This window comes from Nelusetta ayraudi, unplaced genomic scaffold (genome assembly GCF_046127955.1).
Source record: "Nelusetta ayraudi isolate G7.1 ecotype Tasmania unplaced genomic scaffold, CSIRO-AGI_Nayr_v1 ptg000135l, whole genome shotgun sequence".
Lineage (NCBI taxonomy): Eukaryota > Metazoa > Chordata > Actinopteri > Tetraodontiformes > Monacanthidae > Nelusetta > Nelusetta ayraudi.
In genome coordinates, this window is record NW_027466185.1 from 2351246 (window position 1) to 2371968 (window position 20723).

Genomic DNA, 20723 nt, shown 5'->3' on the forward strand with positions numbered 1-20723 from the left:
GGCGTGTGGAGGAGGGAGAAACTTAATCAATAAGGTGCTCGGCAGGCATTAATCTGCCCACCGCCAGCCCCGGCCCGTTCTGTTTGAGAGGTTTCGACCTCGGGGGCCGAGGCGGGATGCAGTTTATTACACCTGCAGCTCGTCTCACCGACTCCATTTGCTTCATCTTAACGCCACCAAAAGCAGATATTGACGCATCCCCAAAAGGACTCAGTGGGAGTAGAATCTTAGAAGGGGAGGACTCTGTGGCAGGAAATCTGATTTGTGTCTCCTGCATTGCCAACGTATCATTGTCAGCTAAGTGAATGTCGCATCACATGAGACCTTTAACTCATCACATCTTTGACAAAAGCTGCATTGATTGCCACAGATCCGGATGCCACAAGTGCACAAATTGATCTCTGGGGAGTTTCTATCTCACCTCGGGGCGTCTGTGTTTTGCTCAAAACGCGTTTTTGCTCTCTCACACTTCCACCACCTCCACCACAGTCCATGAAATCACCTCCAAGATCCCTCCAAACGGAATAAACTTCCCAAGGTCCTTCCTGAGGTAATAATTACTAATCACCCCGGCTCCCCCCGGCATTGCCTGCGCTATCCTGAGCGGGCATTAGTCCTGTATCAGCCCGCTCTCCCATACAGCGTATCCCTGATGCAGCGATTATCCGCGCCCCGCCGGACTGGGGTGGAGGTTATTTATGATACGTGGGAAGGCGCAGGGGGCTGAGGCATTTGAACCGAAGTGAGCCATAGTTGGGGGAATGGAGCTGAGTCAGCAAACCGGGGCGGGGGGGCTGCTAGCGCAGCAAGAGTGGAAAGTCCACCTTCTGCTCGGACTGGTTTCTGGACCCGCCCTCGGTTCATTCCTCAGAGCTCAGGAGGCGATTGACAGGAGGCTGTTGTTGCATCCTGCTGTCCTGTGAGGATTCCTTAAAGTGGCAATATGTGGTTTTGTTTACAGAGCTGCAGAGACGGAGCGTGATGCTGAGCCACTCCGGCTTCAAATACCAACTTTTCACGACCTTACATCTGATGGAAATCAGATCTAAGGAAATCATTAGCATCTGGCTGTCAACGATAAATCTGACGCGGTCAAAGTCGACCCTCGGCGTACCTGGTCGTCTTTGTTGGTGTGCCGCAGGAGGTGCCTCAGGAAGTGGAAACGGGAGCACTTTCGGACAAGGATGAGGTCGGTGTTGCCGTCGGCGAGGTGGGCCGAGGGCGAGAGACCCTTGGGACTGCGGGGACACGCGCAGCTCATGCAGGCCGCGTTGATGGCCAGGAACTTTCCGTGGATCACGCTCCAACCCTCGCCCTGAGCTGGTGTTTCAACACAAAAAAGGAGGCACATTAGGATTGAGGAAGATTTTGAGGTTGGAGGCATTTTAGTTTGGAGTGATCCCAATGGAAGGGTTGGGGAAATAAAATTCAGTTTGAATGCAGAAGAATGGTAGAAGATTTCACCTGAGTGTGTGAGATATAAAAAAAGGCCTGCAAACCTTTGCAAGCTGCTTCACAGGCAGAATGACAGCTTGACTCGTCCGTGGTGGGAAAGTGCTATGCTACAATCACTAGCTACTTAATGACTTGAAATTGGTTTTCTTTTTTTTAACATAGACGACACAAGACCTTCTATTTTTTTTCTTCTTGCTTGAATGCACTGTGCTGCCGCTTAATTGCTCAGGAGAACATTTTCAACCTGTGAGTTCCTGCCCGTTTTCAAAAACTTACTGGTGCCGCTCTGATGAACGGAAACATTTCGGAATCCCTTTGCAGTTCCCGAAGAAACGCTGACGCAGATGGGGGCTGACATAAATGTGCGCCACGGCGGGAAGACGGGCAGACATTTTAATGTCGCGGCTCCTTTGAGTTTTCAGCTCCTCGTTACTAGAAAAGGCAGCCTTGCCAATGAGGGTCCATTATGTCTTGGCAGAAAGTCTGTGATTACTTGAGCTGGAATTAAAAAAAAAAAAAAAAAAAAAAAAAAAAAGTCTAGTACTGGACTGTTATTTGTGTTTCCGAAGTTGAAGTGATGGGAAGCAATTAGGATTGGCCGAGGACGGCTTTCTGGGAGTGGAAGTCGTTTGCAGTCAATGGAAGACTGATTGGCTACACCTGAAGTTCACTTGTGGTGATTAAATGCACACACGGCCGTTCAAGTCTCAGCTGCCAGTGTGTGAGATTTAAAAGCAAACCAAAGCAAAATACAACACTAGTCTTAATCCTGATTTTATTTTTATCCTGTTTGATCTCACAGACTTTACGTAATTGTTGTGTCCTTAGCAAACCAAAACTATGCATTTTTCTTACTTCATTTTCATGCCATTGAACAACATTTGTCACTGTCTACAGTAATGGTAAGAAAGCATATTGCTCTCCTGATGTCCTACTTCCTGAAGAGCTGTGACATGAAGGAGAATCATAAAACCCAAAAGCAGATTTAGGTTCTGTAGATATAAATGGTTGGTATTAGTGCACGAAAACAAGAGTGAGTAAATCACTCTTGTTTTCGTCCATTTAGTAACTTTAATTAAAAAGACTTCTTTCTATTCATGAAAATAGGTTCTTTTTAAATGGAGCATATTGTGTCTTTTGACCTTGACATTAATGATAAGTTAAGATGATAACTTTGAAAATAAATTTCACTTCTTCTTTCATTTCTTTTTTAGTACTTTTCGTAGTTTTTCTTGATATATATTTTTTTAAACTTTTCATTCGCTCTACTAAAAAGGTGTGTGTGTATTATCTATTCCACTTCAAAAATGAATGAATGAAAACAGTCCTCTTTGAACCTTACACAGCGTGGCCTTCGACTGAAAACAAGCACGGCAGGAACAGCTCATCGCTTCTCCCCTCCTTCGTTTTCGCCCCAAAAACAAGCTTGCAGTGGCGCTAACGGGCCCACCGAGGCCGTGTAAAAACAACAGTATCGTAATTGGGAGCATTGATTAAAGCAAAATTACAATAAAAGAGGAGTTTGGGGTGGGGTGGGGCTTGGAAAGCGCGCAGTGCGGGGGAGCGGGAGGAGGAGTGGAGGCAAATCAACTGCGGACCGTCGGCTCTGCATTAGAGGGACGTTTCCAAATGAGTGTTTGCCTTTTCCGGAGGAGAGGAGAGGAGAGGAGAGGAGAGGCTGGCTCGTTTGCACAGGGAGTGTGTTGTGCCTCATTGATTTAGCCGTTGTCGGAGGGTTTTATTTCCCCCTCCCTCCTTGCCACCAAGTGGAAGGGTTTGGAAAAAAAAAGAAGGAAATAAATCAAACAAATGGCAGCGGCAGTGGCGTGAGGCGTGCAGCCCTCCCTGTCGGAGCTGGCTCGGCCAAATTCCTCCCTGATTAGTGCGAGTCTGTCGCACGGCATATGCGCACGCATTAAAAACTGGCTGACGTATATGGTGGCACTGGTGGAATGTACAGTTTGCCGCTGTAAGAACATCTCATATTCATACATCTCGGCACTAACTAGGGAGAAAAAAAAAACAGGACCACCAACTTTACACAAATACACAGACACAGACACAGACACACACACGCACAGGAGGGGGGGTTTATGTGCCAGGGCTGCAGCTTGAAAGCCTGCTACATATGAAGTGTGTGTGTGTGTGTGTGTTTTTAATTATGGGTGCCGGTGGGTCGCTGTCACACTGGACGGGGCGGATGAAGAGCGTTCAGGGAGGTGTGTGGGGGGGGGTGTCACAGGATCAGAGGCGTTATTTGGTTTTCTGCTCTTTTTGAAAATCAATAGGCACAAAAACAAAACAAAAAGCAAAACAAAAATGGGAGCTCTGGCAGGCAGGGAGGCAGGCAGGAGAAATCAGTTTACATGTTCCCGTCAATAACTCATCAAGAATCTCATTAGGAAATTTGGTCACGCTGTCTCTGGAAAAATAACCCTGACATAAGTTTGCAGATAAAGTGAAATCTGAGGAGACGCCGCCGCCGCTTTGCTCGCAGGTGCCACTGAATGTAAATCTCATCTGATTTGTGTGCGACTTCAAGGGGGCAGAACACCTCGTCTCTTCATCGCTTTGACTCGAGCAGCCATTTATTTATTGATTTATTCATATATATGTATATTTATGTATATATATATATATATATATATATATATATATATATATATATATATATATATATATTTTTATTTTTTTTTTCTCTCTCCCCCTACACAAAACTGCCGCACACCTATGAACTGCCAGAGTTCCAAAGTTTGGAAGGAAAACAAATTTGATGTGTTGTTAAGGTTTTCTTCACATTTACGTCGCCGTTTAAGAGTGCATCTTCAAAAAAACAAACAATAAAACAGAGTGTAGGAGATGTTTTTGAGGGGGGACGGTGAATAAGGTAGGATGCTCAGGTTGAAACTGGCAGGCAGGTTCATGGATGGAGTAAAAGAGGACATGAAGAGGATGTAATTTGAACAAAAACAAAAACTTTGTTGGGTGCATTCAGGAAAAGGGGGTTTTTGCCCCGTCCTGACCTAATTTTGAGTCCAATAACACCTGCGTCGACACTCTCTGAGGTTATATCACCACCTTTTGAGTTGGCATTAACTGATTATTTATGCCATAAGAAGCAGATGGGATCACTTTTTAAAAAACTGCACCTTCGTCCGATGAGTCCTTGTCCTCCGACACCTCCCACGGCTTGATGTCCTCAGGCTGGTGCCAACACACGCTGCACCTGAAACATCACCAGCTTCAGCTTCGTCAATACGTCCTATACCAGTGCTTTGGTAGTAATTGGGCATAAATATGTAAATGGTAGTAAAAAAAAACGATTAGCCTAAAAGTTACATTAATCGTCACAGTTCGTATTACTGATTTCACAACTGCTGCAGTTCTTTTATTCCTTTGTTTAGCTGAACTTCTCAGAAAATATGCAGTGGGTAATTCTGCCCCCTTGCGATGACACAAAAGGTCAAAAGGTTCACGTGCACCTCTTCCAGGTCAGTGACAACACCCTCAGGCCGGTGTTGGCTCCGCCCTCCTGAATTTGCCCCGTTTTTGTCTCTTTCCATACTTACAGACAGCCTACATACATGCAGCCCTATCAAGCAGGAGGCTGAAAGTGACTGATTGTGCAGGAGGTTGTAAACAGAGGTCTAAATATACTGTGTTCTTAAAATCACATTTTTTTAAACTATTATTATGGGACTGAAAATAAAGACAGAGAAATTGGAATAATGTGGGATCTTTAAATAGTAAAAAGTAAAAAAAGTTGGAAAAGTAAAGAAAAAAATGAATTGACCTAAAACAAACAAACAAACAAACAAATATGCCTAGAGGACATTTTGAGGCTTTTAAGTCATCATAAATCAATCAGGTGAGGGTTGCAGCAACACAAACCAGCAGGCAAGACGGAGTGCCGTAGAGTCGTAGGGACGGACGCTTTATTTACCCGGATCGACATTGCAACTTGTCTCGGGGACTCCCCTGGTCGGCGGCGGGCAGGAAGGAGACTGTGCCCTCGTAGAAGTTGTGAGACAGGAAGGTTTTCACCCCTGCAAGGTGAGAAAGCGCAGCGCTCAGGGCCACCTGCTCAACAAAAGCTGCCTTATTAACACCCGATTGGACAATTAAAGCAAGAAAATTCTTTGAGTGATTAAAGCTGTCTGTCCTCGCTCCGGGGCTGCCGTGCTTGCGGTAATTGTTGGGACAAAACAGTTAATTAAAATGAAAGAATTGAAACAGTGCTGACTGGGAGAAAAACATAATGTTTATTCAAAAAGCAAACGGCCTCGGAAATGGCAGAGCCCGGTTCCCAACCCGCACTGAGAAATTAGAGTCACGCAAACATGAGTGGAGTTAAATCAATTCCTAAATTACAGCAGTGTGGACCCCAACCCCGACTGTCAGCTGCTTAATCCACTGATAGATTGTGCTTTGGTTGCCAGGGACGTGTGCTTCACTTTCTATTCATGAAAAAAAAGAGAAACAACAAAAACTAAGAGTTTCTTTTTCTGTGTTTAACTCAATTTTCTCTCGTTTGATCACATGAAGAACTCCAGGTTAGCAGCTTTTTAACTAAATACAGCATGACTAATTGTGCAAAGCTGCTAAAGTGAAGTCAGAAAAAAGGGGGAAAAAATGTGAAAATTAGTGGGATACGTGACATTTAGAATTCACAAGGGCATAGTGTTAATTAACCTAGAAACAGTCAGCCCTAGTTAATTCCCGGTCCTGTGTGGCAACCTGTCGGCGAAAAAGAGTCCCACTGAACCCGCAAGCTGGAGCTTCCAGTGAAAGGTTCTTATCATTAAATCCTTTAAAGTCTCCCCCCAGCCCCTTCCCCAACCTCCTGGTAAACTGAGTCGTTTCCAGAAGCCTCATGGGTTGAAGGCCACTAGTACCTGCCAGGTCGTAGCGGGCCGGTCCCAGCCACCGCTTCGTCTCGCTGTGCGCCAGCAAGTCGCCGTAAAAACCGTAGCCGAGCAGCGACACGGAGTACCTGAGGAAGGCGTTGTTGTGGTGGACCGAGCACACGTCCATGGGCTGGGAGTCACCTGCGGACGACGCCCAGGTCAGTTTACTGTCACTCACACCTGATAATTCAGCACTTCCTCTTGAAGGCATTTATCTTTTTTCCATCCACTTCCTCAATGACGTAAATCAGATCTGAGACTCTGTCATGGATGTCGACTCACCCACTATGATGTGTAACACGGATGTGACTGCGTCGTTGGTTCCCACGGTGGCAAAGCAGATACAGTCGGTGGAGCCTGTTGGTTTAGAGAGGCAGAAGGAAAAGTTTTAGACCGATACTGTCGCTTCAGCTCACCAAAATTTAGAGCGAAGGTAAAAAAAAAAAAAAAAAGAAATTTGCAAATTTAAATGTGCCAAAAGTGATCTTGTCATGCTTTCTCTTTTATCTATGAGGTGTGTGAGGTGACGGATGGATGCAATGGAACTTTGATTTTTCTGAAAGAATTTAACTGTCCGACGTTTTGATCTTCCATCGTTTGAAAGTCACGGCAACAAACGAGCATTGCCACACACAAAGTGGAGACAAAGGCGGGTTTCTTCCAGACACTGTCAGCTGTCCAAGAACAATTTCTTGAGAACTTGTAAGAATATGTTACCTGGTCGTGAGAGAATAAGAAAAACTTGAGAAAAGGACCTGGCATCTGAAATTCCCCAATTGTATTTTCGCGCCTCTCTCTGATTTATCGTCTATAATTTCAAGTGCGTCCGAAAAAAAAGCTTTCACTGTTTAATGAGCTCCAAGGAAATGAGGAAAGTCCGTCGATGATCTCCTTGCATTGTTCTGCTTCCCACAGTGCTCAAACGCAGCATTCTTGATCTTGAAGCCAACCCTTTGCAATATCTCAAAGGGCACCAACACCTTGCAGATGTTCACTTGCCTTGTGTTCCTGACAGTATCCCTCGACCTCGAGTTTCTTCAGCCACGTGGCTCCGCCTTGTTTTGCTCCCCCAACCAAACGCGAGGATCGTCCAACAGCATGAAATGATTGTTTCTGATTAATCGTGATTAATTGTGTGATTCTACCTCAATGGCGGCCAGGATCAAAACTAAAAGCTGTCACGGTGTAGAACGGGTTTCCTTTGACGGCGGTCCTGGTTAGAGTTACGCGTCTTTCAAAGTTGGAGGCATTTCGGTGGGATTCAGTCGAGCAATTTTCCGAGGCAGAAGCTCGGAGACATCGCAGTCATAAAGTTAACTAATCGGACGGCCCGGGGGCCCCGGGCTATCATCAGCTCTCTTCAGCCAACAAATGAAGGGTGAGAGGACTCCCATGCCTCTGGAGGAACGTACAAGTTCAATATTAAATCTTTCAACTCCAGAGGTAATAGGCTTCTATCTCGCTCAGCGCGCCAACGCCGGCATAATTTCAGACCTATCTGCATGGCTTTGATCATCTTGCGAGCGGTGAAATGGACCCACTGCTGCTGATAAAAAAAAGAAAAAAAAGAGGGGAGACGGGTGAGGGCGGGAAAGAGGAGAAAGCGAAATCCAACTTGCAGCGTTTTTTTCAAGTCAGCACACGGGAGCGTGACAGCGGAGATCAGGCCCATCGCTCAGCGGTGAACACTTGGATGAACTCCTCTTCATCGCTTCCTGATGCACTCTCTTTGAATACGTTGCTTTTACGCGCCTTTGCTTTTTTCTGCGAGATCTGAAGACTCCGGACTGATTTCTCCCGTTTGTGGGAAGTAAAAAAAAAAAAAACAGTGACATGCGCTATTTGGCTCTTCTAAGGCCCGAGCCCGTAAAAAGCCAACCGACTGCGAGTGAATTTAATTGGCGCGCACAGATGTTTGCCGATGTTCATGGGCTCCTCAAATGTCCCTGCTTTTTTATTTTCCCGGAGAGTTACTCGAGCGCGGCTGGCAGCCTGTCGGCGTGTGCAGAGGGAGAGGGCACAAAACTGAAAAAGAAAAAAGCCTCCACCACCGTCCGCTTTTTCAACTTGACAGTTTCTTCAGTGCCAGCTCGAAAAATTTCATGGCTTCAAAAAATTCCAATGATTTCATTTCAGTTTCTCATTGCTGCGATAATATCGGGGCATTTAAAAGCACGATGTCGTGCCTATTTCAGATCTTCACTTCAGCTTCATCCAATCGGTGATCAAAAAAGCTCTCTGAACTGACCTATTTAGCCCTCTGTTTACAGCCACCAAAAAAAAACAAAAAAAACAATTTTAGCTTCCTGCTACCACTGATGCTTTGCTTGTAGCTTCCACGTGTTTAGGTAAAGGGTGGGAGCGAGGGTCCAGGGTTGTTGTCTGGTGTTGAGGAAGCAATGAGCAGGCAAATCCCTCGAGATATCTTCAGGGGACAGATTTAGAGACCACGGCATTTTTTCTTTTTGGTAAAGATCTACATTATGTGGCAAAATCAAAGCAAGCAAAAGTTGAAATTGTCAAAATTCCAGGAAATTGGAGGCACAGGAAGTGAATTGTTCCATAAAACTGGACCTTTTCAAAATGTGATGAATTTATTCAGCTCTTAAAAACATTTGCACAGCGTTTTTATAATGCAGTGTGTAATCTGCAAATCTAAATTCCATTTGCAAAGATTCTCTTCTCCCAGTTTACTTATGCCATTCGGTTTTTAATTGGGAGCTTTAACAGGTCAGGGCCAGATTTCCAACCTTGACAGAAAACTGTTCAAACTGATTAAGTGCAACACATGTCGTTGTCTGCCAAAGCGCCCTCCGATTCTGACTTGTTTACTCCTTGTTGCTGCTTCTGCTGTTTGGAATGATAACACCTCTTCTGATCGATAGCTTGTTTTTTTGTTCCGTGTCTGGAAACTCTTAAATGCTTCTTTTTCAAAATAATCTGCTGTTTAACCTACAAATCTGGACATATGCCATGCAATATCCAAACAAAAATAGATGAAGAGAAGCTGGTTTAAATATAACAAACTGAGAAACGCACTTCTAACTTGTGCGTCTGACACATGGCCTCGCTTAACGAGGACGCCTGAAAGCCCCTTTTTCCAGCAATCCTCTCAGATTATTAGCCATTGTCGCATTCATCTGCCGTAATTAGCATGAGCCTCCATAACTAGATGTCCAGGACCTTCACTGCAGCTGAGTGGAGAGCAAAACCAACGCTCTTGTTCACCTGTGAGCGGCCCCCGCAGCACGGCGCTCAATCTTGGCACACCAATCTCGCTTTTAATTGTCCCCAGCCGATCCACCCAAAAGCCCCCCTATTATCGCCACGGAAATTACAGTGATTTCAAAATGCCATGCCGCGAGTCTCAGTCTGCTGCACTTAACGTGATTGACCCTCCGCGGGCCTCCAATTTGGACCCCCGCGCGGTTTCCATGGAGATGGTGTCACTGGATGGCGGTCCAGCAGTTCGAGCAGCAGTTATGTTCTGAGTTTTATAGCAGCTACTTTGTGTAATTAAACGAAAATGATCGTAAAAATGAAGCGGTGCTACTTATAGTGCAAACAATGGAAAGTTTTTGAGTTTTTATGGCTTAATTTAATGTCCCGATGTGGCTATGTATTATGCAAACTGGAATGCATTTATATCGTCGCCTTCTCATAGCCATTGTTGTGCTGTTTTGGTTGCTTAAAGTAGGAGGGGATGATGCAGTTTGTCCTTTCCGGGCTTCTGTACAAAAGCCCAGGAAGGCCTCAGGATTGACTGAATGGGATTTATGTGTCGTCTCTTCTGCTTATGAGAATCATTCACGGAAAACAAAAAGTTTCCTTGAATGGGTTTTCCCATGTATCAGTGGAGACGGGACTTAGTGCCACTTTAAATTGTTGCACCCTACTTTCCCAACAGTTCATTGCACGGAAGGGAAAAAGAAGTGAAAAGGAAATCAAATTATTTTTGTACCTTTTAAGACGTCCGTGTCTCACCTGCGGGGATGATCCCGATGCGCAAGCGACATGGCACCAAGTCGGCGTCTGGCTGGTCGTGGTCCACGCCGTTGTCCGCCTGCGTTCGGGTCACCAGCCCGTGCACGATTTCGCTGAACATCCCGTCTCCGCCTACACACACCACCCTGAAAACACGTGACGGCTTCTGACTTCAGATCCACGTGGTCAACCGGCGTTACCATGGAAACACTTGAATGCACATGAACGCCATGCTGTGCCACCCTGATTTACCTCCTTTCTGACAACTATGTTCTCACAAAAAGGGGCCTATAAATAGTGAGACCTGCAGCGCGGAAGCCGTAATGGCATGAGGCCCTGCCCTCCTGGACTTACACTGTTTCTCTTCCTGAGGAGCAGAAGGTGGAAGCTGCAGTGCTCTCAGCGGGGAAAAAACCTTTTACTGAATGACGCCAAACATGCTTGAAGATTAGCTGCTCTTTACCCCCACACGCTCCATGTTATTACGGTGAGAACAAAATAATGTTCGGTTCATGAGATCCACACCCCACTGCATTCAGTTTTCCAGCTGTTTTAAAGGGCTCGCGCACACTACAATGACAGGAAGTAGCAAGTAGAGTGCAATGCATCCATTGCACTCTACTTACTGCTCTGCTTGCAAAAGGTGCAAAAAAGGTATGGTGAGATTTTTCTCTAATCCAGATGACAGTTCGGGAGATTTACAGAGGGAAGAATTTCCCACCCAGTGCCAGTCCAGTACTCCAGTGTCACCATACGGACTGAAAAACAAGTCGGGTACTGCCTGCATAGTGTCAGCAAAGTGTCACAAAGTCTCAGCACTACAAATTGGAAATGAAATAGCTGCTTTTATTTCACATTTGCAGCCAAAATATGCACTATAGCCTCCTAGCCAGGATATTTAACATTAGCTTACATGCTGCTGGAGCACAGGTGAAAGTTTAATGAGCCAATATGATATTTTGGTTTAAAACATTGCTTAGGGAGCGACACGGTGGCGCACTGGTTAGCGCTGCCGCCTCACAGCAAGACGGTTGTGGGTTCGATTCCAGGCCTGGGACCTTTCTGTGTGGAGTTTGCACGTTCTCCCCGTGTCTGTGTGGGTTCTCTCCAGGTTCTCCGGCTTCGTCCCACAGTCCAAAAACATGCATGTGAGGTCAACTGAACACTCTAAATTGTCCGTAGGTGTGCATGTGAGTGTGAAAGGTTGTTTGTTTCTATGTGGCCCAGGTTTCTGGAAGACATCATGTAAACAGTACAGTATATCATACAGTATAGTTTTTTTTGGTTGCTATTGTCTATAAGACTTATCATTGGGTTGGACATTTTCCCTCCCTGAACCTCCAAGAGGGTTATGTAGATTAGAAAATACCTCTGTCAAATTTACTGGTGGACAAACTAGGTTAAAAATCTATTTCTCAGTGAACTATAGTGAACTGTCCCTTTTAATATAAGCACTGAGTCTGTATAAGGCCTGAGACTAATGTCAGTCTACCTATATGCTGTACTGTACTAGCAGTTGACAACCAGCTTTCATGTGAATAACTGAAGCTTTTAAGGAAAATTAAATCTTTGTATGGGAACGCCAGCACAAATGCAGGGAAAGACGATGGGTTGAAAGTGAAATAAGGTGCTATAGCTCATGAATAATAAAGGTCCTGGGAAGTACCTGACACAGGAAATAAGCTTGAAAGTGGCAGCAGAACAGTTTGGGAACTCACCCGTCGTATTTATCTAGCTGTGCATCTGTTGTCAAGTGGTCCCTTGCGTGGTTGGCCCTTTCTGTCACTGTAGGAGGGCAAACAAACACAAAAAAAAATCACCTAGCTGGATATGGGTACTGAGTCCAATGAGAGGAAATACACAGTAATAACTAGACCTTGTGTGGCTTGACTGAAAAACAAAGCGACTGCGACATCAAAGGAAGCACTTTGCAGAGTAATGCAACAACCTAATTCAGCCTCCGCACACAAAAAAGCTATTTTTCAACAGCAAATCTGTTTTTCACCAGGCTGTGTAACAACAACGCGAACACAGCTGCGAGATTCACTGCTGCTCCAGGAAGCCCAGAGATGGTCCACTATGATGGACCATCAGTACCCAAAACTATGTGTCGCTGTGGCAAACACTTCTAATACTATAATAATATAATAATACTGTAGATGGTCTTTGGATAGCCTAGCTTATCAACTATCACAGCTTTCATTAAGGTGCTAGCATGATTGATGGTGCTGTCGGCTAAATCATATCCAAGAGAGTTTTCTTTTTTTTTTCCCCCCCGGTTGAGTCCAGAGCCGGACTGGGGATTCATATGACTGCCACCGGGGCTCGTGTTTAAAATCTAAATGTACCAACCAATCACGTCGGTCGCGATGCCGGCGCAGCGGAACAGTGGAGCCACCTTCTGTTCGTAGACGCACTTGGCGCGCTGCTTCCCACTGTAAGGGTTGATGTACACCAGGAGGCTCTTGGGTCGGTGGCCTGCGAAGAGCATTGAAAAGAGATAGTCGTTAAGAGCCTTTCTTATGTTTGGCAAACAAATACTGACGCGCCGACGGTTTTCATTAAGCGGAAGCCTCTCTCAAAACGCTTTGTCAAACTGACTGGCGCTCAAAAAGGCGGCGGCGGAGAAATAAATGGTGTGTCTAGCGACTTTGGGGAGGGGTGTGAAAGCCATTTAGAGGTGCTGCATCACTCGACGATAAACCCGACATGGCGGCCGCGCCGGCAAATGCTAAATGGCTTGTTTATGGCTGTCACGCCACGCTGCGTCTGGGACAACAGACTACGACGCGGCGGCCGCTCAAAATCGAAAGTTGAGCTTGGGGGAACTTCGAGCGACGGTGTTCTCCGGCCGCCGTACCGTTGTGCAATAAGACCAAAGTTCCATTAGATTGCATAAATGGATTGTCGCGGGGTGATGTAAAGGTGCGCTGCGGAGGAGGCCGACTCTATTGAGTGCCGCCGACTCTTTATCCTCGCAATGAAAGCAGTTAATTTTCCCAAATTGATTCATCCTGCCTGGGAAAAGTGGGGCCGAGGGGACGATTTCGAGAAGGCCAGACCCATCTTACAGCCATTACACACGCTTTAAATGCACTCGGAGTTGCACAAGGCAATTATATAACCGGATTACAGTCATATACAAGTCCAAAATCCTATTGAGTCCGGATGCTGTGTCGAATGTATTGCCGCCATTCGTTTTGGAAACTGGCGGTAATGATGACGGTAACGACCTATCGCAATGTCCCAGTACTTTGTTCCGAAAAAAGACGAAATATTGTGACTGTTCATGTTGTGCTAAAGATCCAATGTGATGCAAAATTCAATTTTCAATGATTTTAATCAATAATTTGTGACGTTATTTCTTTGGCATTTTTCAAAAGGCTTGCGTGTTTGCCATTTGTTTCAGCAAAATTGACTATAAAAACCCTAAATGACTTTTTGTGTGTGCGTTTGTGTGTGTGTGTGCGTGCGTGAGCGTGCGCATGCCTAACCGAGTCTAGTCGTTGAAGTCACCAGAAAAGCATTTATTTATTTGTTTATTTATCAACTTTTCTTCTTGTGCTAGCTCAATTTTTTTTGTTCTAAAATACACACTCTTTGTGATGTCACCAATAGCATTTCAACCTACCTTTGTTTAGCGAAATCGCAACTAGCCATGTGTTTACGCCACCTCCTAAAGGTGGAAGGTCCAACAAACCATTGTTTTTAACGGGATGCCCACGCAGAATTAATATGATCTGATCTGATTTATTTATATCAAAGCACGGCAGATTTAAGTTTACGTCAAGTTTCCTGGTCGCTTGTGAATATGACTCACTGAGTTGCAACAGCTGCTCATTGATGAGGCGGATCCACTGATTGCACAGTCCATGATTGGCACAGTGGAATGTGACGTTGGCACATCGCCACCGGTGCTGCCTCGACCTCCGGACGTAGGAAACTGGCGGCACAGATCACAGTCAACAGTCATTAGTCAGTCAGTTGACAAACAGGGTAGAAGACAGATAAGATGACGCAGAATCCCCCCCCATGAAGTCTCTGAACCTCTCCTGACCTTCTTCCTCCTAAACGGATGTACTCTTCCTGAACTCACCCCCAAGAATGACTCTCCAGCGTTTTTGTCAAAATTGCAAAATTTCACACAAAATATCATTACAGCACTATTTCCCCTCCTGAAACAGACATTGCTTCCTATCCTGTTTACTCATTTATGATGAAGCATTTTTAACATTGCACAGAGCTTTTGGTGAGCATTTCATTGTTGGAACACAGCCGGTGATTCTTAAATTCATTCTCTCTCGAGGAACATTTGACTGATATTTAATCCTTCCCGGTTGTGATTATTGAAGTTTGGCATTATGGGTCCACTGCCTAATTAAACCACCTCTTTCAGCAGTCCAGCAGATGTGTCTGTATAAATGTCAGAGCTTGAAAAAACATTGAAAATGTATCAATCTTGCTGTTGCACACGCAGGCGAGAGTTAGCTGCAAGTTCAACAAAAGAAGCCTTAAAAGTGTTGTGGAAGGTAACAAGTAGATGCTTAAGTAACAATAGGAGAAAAAAATGCATCTGGAATTTTGATCGTCTTTCCACATTTCCTTTCAATTTGAAATTGTTAAAAAATGAAATTGTTAATTTTGATGAAACTCTTTAAACTTAAACTCTTCTTTTTTTAAACTGTTTATAATAGTGAAGATTTTTTTTTAGTGGGTGCCAGGGTGGGATTTAAGAGACTGTATGTGAATTGAGGCCCAAATTGTTTTAAGTAGAACAAAAGATAAGAAGAGCTTAGAAAATTTCAAATATTCATTTGAATGGACATGTAAAGCATTTAGAATTTTGATAGGATTTCCCTGTTGCCAGACTGCAATGACACAGCCGCAGCTTGACATTAAACCCTGCGCCTCACCGCAGTGACCAGGTCAGCCAGACGTGCGAATGACTAAGAGGGCAGGAGGTAAGCAGTCATTTAAATAAAACAGGATTGTGCGGATAGGCCGACAGAAAAGCCAAGGCGGACTGCCGGGGGAACATCACTGAAATATTTACTTTTGGGGAACTGAAATTCCCTCTCTAAGCGCTTTGACAGCAGATTCCCTCGCTAAGCATTTCAAATTATCACACTAAGCATTCTCTGTATCTGATGGGAAAGTTAACTTTTCTGGAAGTTGGGCCCTGAAATGGCTTACAGTACGTCGTGCTTGCAGCGGGGACGGGTGGGTGAGGGGTTTCTGAAATCATCCCATAGTAAGTTTCATAATCAGGGGGGAAGCGGCGGCGCGTCTTTGATGGGGGGTGGGGGTGGGGGGGGGGAGTAAAGGCGGTGGAGCCGGAGGAGGCGCGCAGCAGCCCAGCAGGGGAGCTCACGTTAGCCGGGGCTTGTGAGACATCTTTCTGGTATAAATAATGTAAATCCAATCTTGTTTGGGTTTTAATCTAATGGATCAGAATGACGCATTAGGTCGTACGTCGCTGGCGCTGCTGCTGCCATCTCACGGGACCAGTCAGCCATAAGCCGCGAGGGCGCCAGGACGTTCAGGCTGCTGCCGACTCACTGTCCGCCCCGCTCCCTTCCATCGTCGGCTCAGCCGCGCCGTCGCCGCGGTCGGGACGCGTGCTCACGGGCGTCGGCTGGGATCTGCCGCTAATCTGTGACACTAACACGAAATAATAAAAAAAAAAAAAATGTAAGGAGGAAAAGGGCTGCAAGAGATGTTTTGGGGGTGAAAAAATCAGCGAATCAACGGCAAGCGTAAAGGTGAGATATCTTCTCCTTCGTCAGGGTCAAGTTGGATGCTGATGGAGTACCGATTAGAATTCCAGACTTTAGAGCTTTGCTCTTTACGCCCCCTAGGGGAAACCCAGTTGATTTGGGCTCGTTTCATCCGTGTCAATTTTGGTTTTGTACCTGTGAATCCATGGGGATACAGCTGCGATACTTTCTTCTGGCTGCTCCTGCTCACTTGGTCTCCATCCTTGGCCTTGAACACGGCCACGATGTCACACACCTGGACCGTATGGCTGTCATCTGTAGAGACAAAAATTCACATTAATTTGACAGGCAGGACAAGAAAATAAAATCACAGGCCACGCCATTGGGATACTTAGCGGTCAACTGGCCAATCGGCTGGCAGCAACTCAATGCAAAAAAGGTATTTAAAGGAAAACTGAACCCACTTTAGAAGTAAAAAATAAGACGAGGTGGATGACGTTTTAAGTAAATGAAGGAAAAGTGATTGAGAGTCTTTTCCAGAGTGAAATCACTTGAGAGCCAGTTTTGCACTTTTCCTTGAATTGTTCCGGGTCATTGTTTGGAATTCATCGCCCGCGTCCTCACCGTTGATCGTTTGGTTACGTCTTGCAGCTCTCATCGCCCCCATTGCCAGATGTAACAGGCAGCTGTTCAAGCCAAAGTCAAAGCCAAACTCTGATCCACAATTTGCTTCCCGCCGGGCACCAGATGCAGAGAAACTTTGCAAGTTGCAGACAAAGTTGAACGCCGTTCGCGAACGTTGTTCCAAGTTTGTCTCCACCAAAACAGAGTCAAAACTTTTTTTTTGTTTTCTTAAAGTACAATACTAAAGCAAAAATTAACAGACTGGACACAGTTGATGCTAAAGTTTTCTGTGTGCCGAACGTTAAAGATCTCATGACATTTTTTTTGTGGTATGTGAATTTTGCCGGAAATTGTTACAAGTGACTTTTGTTTCCAGAGACAAGCAGTAATGAGGGTGGAACAAACATTTTACTGGAGGTGTTGTCATTGAGAAATACATCAATAAAGTTTAGGTTCCCTTTGTGATGTTACAAAATGCTGGCTCCCCAAAACTATAGCCATAAACTGATGCTTTACTCCTTCGAAAAGGGGCCGACACACCTGGCTGGTGGAATTGTTACGAACCAGAGAGCGGTCGGTCACTAACCAGAATGCCACTGGTGACATCACAAAAGCCTGACTTCCAGAATTGATATTTGAAGTGCACGTTGTAAAAAGAGAGGCAAGCAAAGGAAGGACTTTATGGTTTCACTTTGAAAAGTTTCTTGTGTGAAGGTGACCTCAAAATGACGGCCTGCCATCGATTCCACTAACATTAAAATCAATAGGCAAGATAACAGCCATATCCCCAGGGAGCCGGCGAGAGCTGCAAAACTGCACCTACTACATCCTGGTTTAGATTGTCATGTGATCAATGCTGCTAGTTGGAAGTTTGCAGTGGCGGACTCGAGGCATTGGAGGGAAAATGCCTGAAAAATCCGAGTGACATCGCATGTCTGCTCATCTACCGGAGGAAAACGCAGGGGATTCAGAAATACACTGACTGCATTTGGGACTATTGTGGCAAGAGAAAATAGCAGAAGAGGGTTTAAATTGTTTGAGAACCAATGATTGTCAAAACCAGCAGACTCCAAACCTGAAATCTGTGGCTTTCACGTCCAAAAGCAGCGACAATCCCGATGGCACTACGTCTAACTCGGACAAGGACAATACCACTCGCAATGGGTTTAACTGACCTCTTCAACTGCATCACACGCTGACATTCCAGTCGCTCTGGCAAATTTGCACAACTGATCCGCAGGGGGAAATGGGAGGGAGGAAGGCATGACATACTATTTCTCTCCCGGGAGTCTGGGGGAATAGGATTTCATTTCTTTTTTCAAGCAAAAATGATGCGGCATGCAAGCATGAATAACTTTCCGGCTATCGATATTCACACTCTGACAAATGGGAAGAGTTATGGCAACGTGGGTAATGGCTTTATTTCTCTGGGAGGGGGAGAAAAATATAATACCAAGGAGTAATTACTTCAGCTACATGAAAAATGGCACGTAACACGTTTGAAAAGTGATTCGGAGGCTTAATTAAGTTGCGTAACAGATTGTGAAGAACTCTGCATTACATCTTTTCTTGTAGAGGCTTTTTTTTTTTCTTGGAAACTAGAGCTTGTTGACCTCATTTTCAGAACAACTTTCAGCCAGTTGCCAGTATATCGCAGGAAAAAAAAAATCGAAAGGCACTTGCAATTATATCAACAGCCAATTAGAAATCAAGTTCTGGCCTCAAGTCTACACAGTAGAAGTCTGCAATTTGTCATCTACGTCATGAAACCGGCCAAAGGTCTGCAGATGTCTGTTCAAGTAGATGCAAAATCTTGCTGCACTATTTATTTATATTATTTATTTTCACCGTCACAGTCCCTTTTTCTTTATTTTCTTCTTCTTCTTCTTCTTCTTCTTCTTCTTCTTCTTCTTCTTCTTCTTCTTCTTCTCTTTTTTTTCAATTTCCTTTACTTGTGGACATTTTAATTTTAAAATAGCAGAAAAACAGAAATCAGAGACAACAATTTATTTTCTAATTTTCAAATGTTCAGACTTTTTTGTCACTTTTGTCATGATCTGAATATGATAATGATCTGTCACAATATCACAGCCACTGCTTCATCATTGTTGCCTTTAAACAACAAACAACTACTGGTCTGACCCACTTAGCAAATCAAGAAATGTTGTACAACCCCTCCAGACAGTGCTTTTGCACAAACTGTCTCTTTTTATGACTTGAATTTAAGTTTCCCACGTTCTTCAAATGCTCCTTGGCAAGAGGTCAGTGCGTCTCACAAAAAGTGCAAGTGTCTTTTGTCTCCCTTGCAATTTCTCCTGCAAGAAGTCGTCCGTAACATCAGAGGTTGCAAAGAAATCATCAAACGATTTGAAGAGTGATGAAGAGTCTCCTTTTTTGCAGGCACAAAGAGCCTTCAGTCCTCTCCATCGTTTTTTTTTCTCTTGCCTTTTAAAGCTCCTACACGTGTCCCAAAGTCCTGTCATAATCCTTCCTTTGTTGAACGGTCGGCTTCATTCCTTTCAGGATCAGCAGCATAGCCATATAAGTCAAACATTAAATAAAATAGCAGGGTGATTTTTTTTTTAGAAAGATTCATTGAAGAAAGTTACCCCAACCTCCTGGTAGTGCACCCCAGAGGTTGGTGTGATTTGCAAACAACCTCCTTTAAAACACGTCAAAATTTTATTTTAGATAATGTTGATGCCATTCCTGCTCTCTCTGGTACAACACAATGCGGCCCTATGTTGATCAATCGCAATGAATTTCATCTTTGTCATGTTCATAAACTTCATAAAAAAAAGGGATATGATGCAGATTAGATAATGTGCAAGCCACTTCCGCTTCAGAGTCCCGTCTTGCGAGCCTACGAGTCACGCTGCAGATTTTATGGCTCTGTCTTCTTGAGCTACAGGCTGAACCCGTGCACAGAGTCTGCTGGGCGGGGAAAAGGTGCTGGAGTTGTGTCCAAAGTAGTAAATGTCGTAAAACTATTTTTCACACCTGCTTTTAGTGGCCATTTCGCTCCCCAAAAGCGGGCGGCCACGATTACTGCGGTGTTGCATTATTGAAAATGCCGCTGACTGCATGAGGTTCAAACAAAACGAGCAATGTCTCGCAATGTTTCACTCATCTGTGGTCCATTCCACCTCATTCTTTGCATGATCCTGCTTCTGCGAAATGCAATGCAAAGTCAGGGATTTAAGTGGCATTTATTGTTTGGCGCTTTCACGGCGGCGGCGCTAACAAACACGTGCATCTGATTATGTGTTGTCAAACCGACGCGGGAGATAACCAAGACTCATATCTACATTTACTTTAAGCCCTGTTTGTGCAACACGTTGTCCCGACAGGCGAGCTTATCAAAGAGACACGCTGACAGAATACACATTGGCTTATTGTGGATGATCTGGCATGTTTAAAAAGAAATAAAAAATCAATTGTGGCACGCATCCAGAGATAAGATGGCAGCAGATTATCTCTGTAAATTGTAAGAACATTAGCTGCGATTGTCGTCAGAATGACTGAAAGATCCCGCTGACCTACCAGATAAGCATTAAACTTCATTTGCAAATTATTTTACTTTCGAGGTTGCAGAACTTGTCTCCAAGTTGTGCCGCAGGCTGCACCTCACTGGGAACAATGAAGAATTTCTTTACCTTGTACAGGCCTGGTAGGGACAATTTTAAATGAGTCTGCTTGTTGTCGTGGTCAGACCCATGAAACCAGCGTGAAGGCCCTCAAAGGCCCTGAGCGGTGTTGAAGAAGGGAAGGCGCACAACGGCTGTTATTTCTGCATTTTGAAACCGCTCCAATAACTCTGCCACACACGTACTCGCTAAGGCATTGGCAAGCACGCAGGCAAGTGCGCGATAATCCCACACAAAGTCAAGCACCGCTCTACTTTTTAGCTCAGCGTAGTCCATACACTAAGCCCTCGGCCATACAACACAGATCCACCGCGCTCCGCTCTGACATACTTCTCTTTGTGCTTGAAAAGGAATCTTGGCGCTTGCCGTCTTTTTTTTTTTTTGCGCAC

General features: G+C 44.8%; 1 protein-coding gene across 2 annotated transcripts in view; it reads right to left on the minus strand.

Annotated features, from left to right (window-relative positions):
* LOC142876937 (ceramide kinase-like) overlaps positions 1-20723 on the minus strand; it is a 37719-nt gene that overhangs the window by 7111 nt on the left and 9885 nt on the right. For both annotated transcript variants that reach the window (XM_076011218.1, XM_076011217.1), the window contains exons 2-11: positions 16259-16378; positions 14167-14289; positions 12699-12824; positions 12065-12131; positions 10347-10492; positions 6645-6719; positions 6351-6503; positions 5399-5501; positions 4605-4681; positions 1115-1320 (exon numbers count right to left, since the gene is read on the minus strand). In XM_076011218.1, the coding sequence (XP_075867333.1) occupies positions 1115-1320; positions 4605-4681; positions 5399-5501; positions 6351-6503; positions 6645-6719; positions 10347-10492; positions 12065-12131; positions 12699-12824; positions 14167-14289; positions 16259-16378 (1196 nt within the window). The remainder of the gene's footprint in view (positions 1-1114; positions 1321-4604; positions 4682-5398; positions 5502-6350; positions 6504-6644; positions 6720-10346; positions 10493-12064; positions 12132-12698; positions 12825-14166; positions 14290-16258; positions 16379-20723) is intronic.